Source organism: Silene latifolia, chromosome Y (assembly GCF_048544455.1).
Source record: "Silene latifolia isolate original U9 population chromosome Y, ASM4854445v1, whole genome shotgun sequence".
Lineage (NCBI taxonomy): Eukaryota > Viridiplantae > Streptophyta > Magnoliopsida > Caryophyllales > Caryophyllaceae > Silene > Silene latifolia.
Genome location: NC_133538.1, coordinates 255,092,901 through 255,095,350, shown reverse-complemented (window position 1 = coordinate 255,095,350; position 2,450 = coordinate 255,092,901). Strand labels below are relative to the sequence as shown.

General features: G+C 47.2%; 1 protein-coding gene across 1 annotated transcript; it reads right to left on the bottom strand.

Moving 5' to 3' along the window:
* Window positions 1–1,353: 1,353 nt before the first annotated feature.
* Window positions 1,354–2,183, bottom strand: LOC141630481 (uncharacterized). Its single transcript, XM_074443293.1, has 2 exons — window positions 2,052–2,183; window positions 1,354–1,992 (listed from the first exon to the last, which is right to left on the bottom strand). Exons 1-2 carry the CDS (start codon window positions 2,181–2,183, stop codon window positions 1,354–1,356), a joined length of 771 nt encoding a protein of 256 aa, XP_074299394.1.
* Between the last annotated feature and the right edge of the window lie 267 nt (window positions 2,184–2,450).

The following is a 2,450-nucleotide window of genomic DNA, read 5'->3' as shown; positions in this document are numbered from 1 at the left end:
GTTCTTCAGGCCGAAGGGCATGACATTGTAGGAATATATACCTCTTTCTAATATGAATGTTGTCTTCTCCTGATCTTCTGGATCCATCTTGATTTGGTTTTAGCCACTCCAGGCGTCCAGGAATGTTAGCATCTCATGTCCGGATGTGGCGTTTACCATTGCGTCGATAAGTGGCAGCGGAAAGGGATCCTTTGGGCATGCTTTGTTGAGGTTGGTGAATTCCACACATACTCTCCACTTCCCATTCTTTTTGGGCACTACTACCACGTTTGATAGCCATTCAGGATACTTCACCTCTCTTATTTTGTTTGCTGGTAGTAAGCTATCCACTTCCTGGTTGATCACCTTGTTTCTTTCAGCTGCAAATTTTCTCCGTCTCTGCTGGATAGGTTTGCATATTGGATCTACACTGAGCTTATGTGTTATGATAGATGGGTCTATTCCTACCATGTCATCATCGGGCCATACGAAATAATCCATGTTGGCTTGTAGGAACTTGATCAGGTGTTGCCTGAGGTCACCTATTCACCCTTCCCCTATTAGCACCGTTCTCTCTGGGCGCAGCCTATCCAGGTTGATTTGGTCCGGCTCCTCGGCTCGGGGTTCGATGTATTTGTCCTGGACGTGCTGCTTCTATAATTTCTATGTTGGAGGACTAGCTGTGCATTTCAGTGCCTTCTTATAGCAACCTCTAGCTTCCTTCTGATCTCTGCGTATTTTTTCTATTCCCAAGGGTGTGGGGAACTTCACACATAGATGATATGTTGAAGGGACTGCCTTCATTAGATGCAACCATTGTCTTTCGAGGATAACGTTGTAGGTAGATGGTCCATCTATGACCAACTATCTTACTTGTTTATTGATTCCTCCTGCGTAGGTTGGGATCACGATCTCCCCTAATGAGTTAGCTGTTGCTCCACTGAATCCTACCAGCGGGATGGTCTTCTTTTGCAAGTCCTTTTCGCTGAACCCCATGTTTTCAATGGTTTTCAGCATGATTAGATTGACCGAGCTACCAGTATCTACCATAACCTTCTTAACCGTTCAATTGGCTATTGGTAGTGTTATGATAAGTGCATCGTGGTGTTCCTGGCTGTCATGGATATCTTCCTCGTCGAAGGCGACAGCAGGCAGGTCGCTGTGGGAAACTCTGCAGGAGGTCTCCGGCTTGTCTCTCTTAGTTTCAGTAGCACGTCACTTTGCCGCCAAATATGTCAGTCCGCTTAGGTCTGAGCCGCCTGTTATCACGTTTACTATTTTGGTACATGTGGGCGGTGCAGCGGTCTTTGTAGACCCCACCTTATCCTGCTGCTTGCCCCCACGTGGTAATAGGTGGCTCAGCTCTCCTTACTCTTACAAGCGTCTGATCTCCCTGCGCAAAGTGTAACAATCCTCCGTAGTGTGTCCGATGTCATGATTGAACTCGCACTTTTTCTTACTTTCTTTTCTCCAGGATTGTCCTTCTACTGGTGGCCTAGGCCACCTTACTCCATCTCCCATTTCTCTGAGCGCTTTCAGAATTCCTCTGACGCAGGTTGTGAATCCATACTCTGTCAACGTATGGAGTTGCTGATTCTCCTCTCTATTGTTAATTCTGTTGATTCCCCTGCCATATGGTATGTATCTCTCCTCCTTCTTTCCAATGGATTGCTTTCTGCTTGACTTCTCTATGGCTGAGGTACTGGATACGCTTGGCGTGCTCGGTATGCTGGCTCTAGCTAGCACGTCTTCTTCCAGTCTGATTGCTGCTGCTGCCTTTTCTTGCAATGCCTCAAAGCTATGACAAGGGTGCAGAGTCAGTTGCTTATATAGATCTAACTCATAGCGTAAGTCCCTCCTGAATGCTTCCACCGCTATTGACACTTCACACTCCCGTACTGCCACCTTTTCATTATTTAACCTGGTGTTGAATTCCCCAATGGTCTCGTTGGCCCCTTGGGTGATCCGGTATAAGTCGCCAGCGTGCTTTTGTGGCTTCCTGCTGCTAGCAAACTGCTGAGTGAACGTATTTACTAGATCGGCAAATGTGGATATCTGTTAGGTTGACTTACGAGCCATCGCAGTGCTGGCCCTAACAATGTAGATACGAACCCCTTACACCTGCAGGCTTCCTTTACATAGGCAATGGCTGTTACTGTCATCATCTTTTGTTTGTACTCGCTCACGTAATCAAAGGGGTCCATTGTGCCATCAAAGAGAATCATGTTCGGGTTGTTGAATCCTTTTCGCATGGCGAAAATTATATATTGCATCCACAAATGGTGAGTCAGCATAGATGTCAGGTGCTGCCTTTTCAAGTGGAGGCGGCATCCCCGGGACCCTTCTCAGCATCTCTCTTAACTCTTTGTAATGCTGGCTTGTCAGGCCACCTGAGTCCGTGCTACGGCTGTAAATCCGCTGCTGATTATGGATGCTGCTTCCAGGCCAGAGTTCCCCGGGATTCCGGTTAG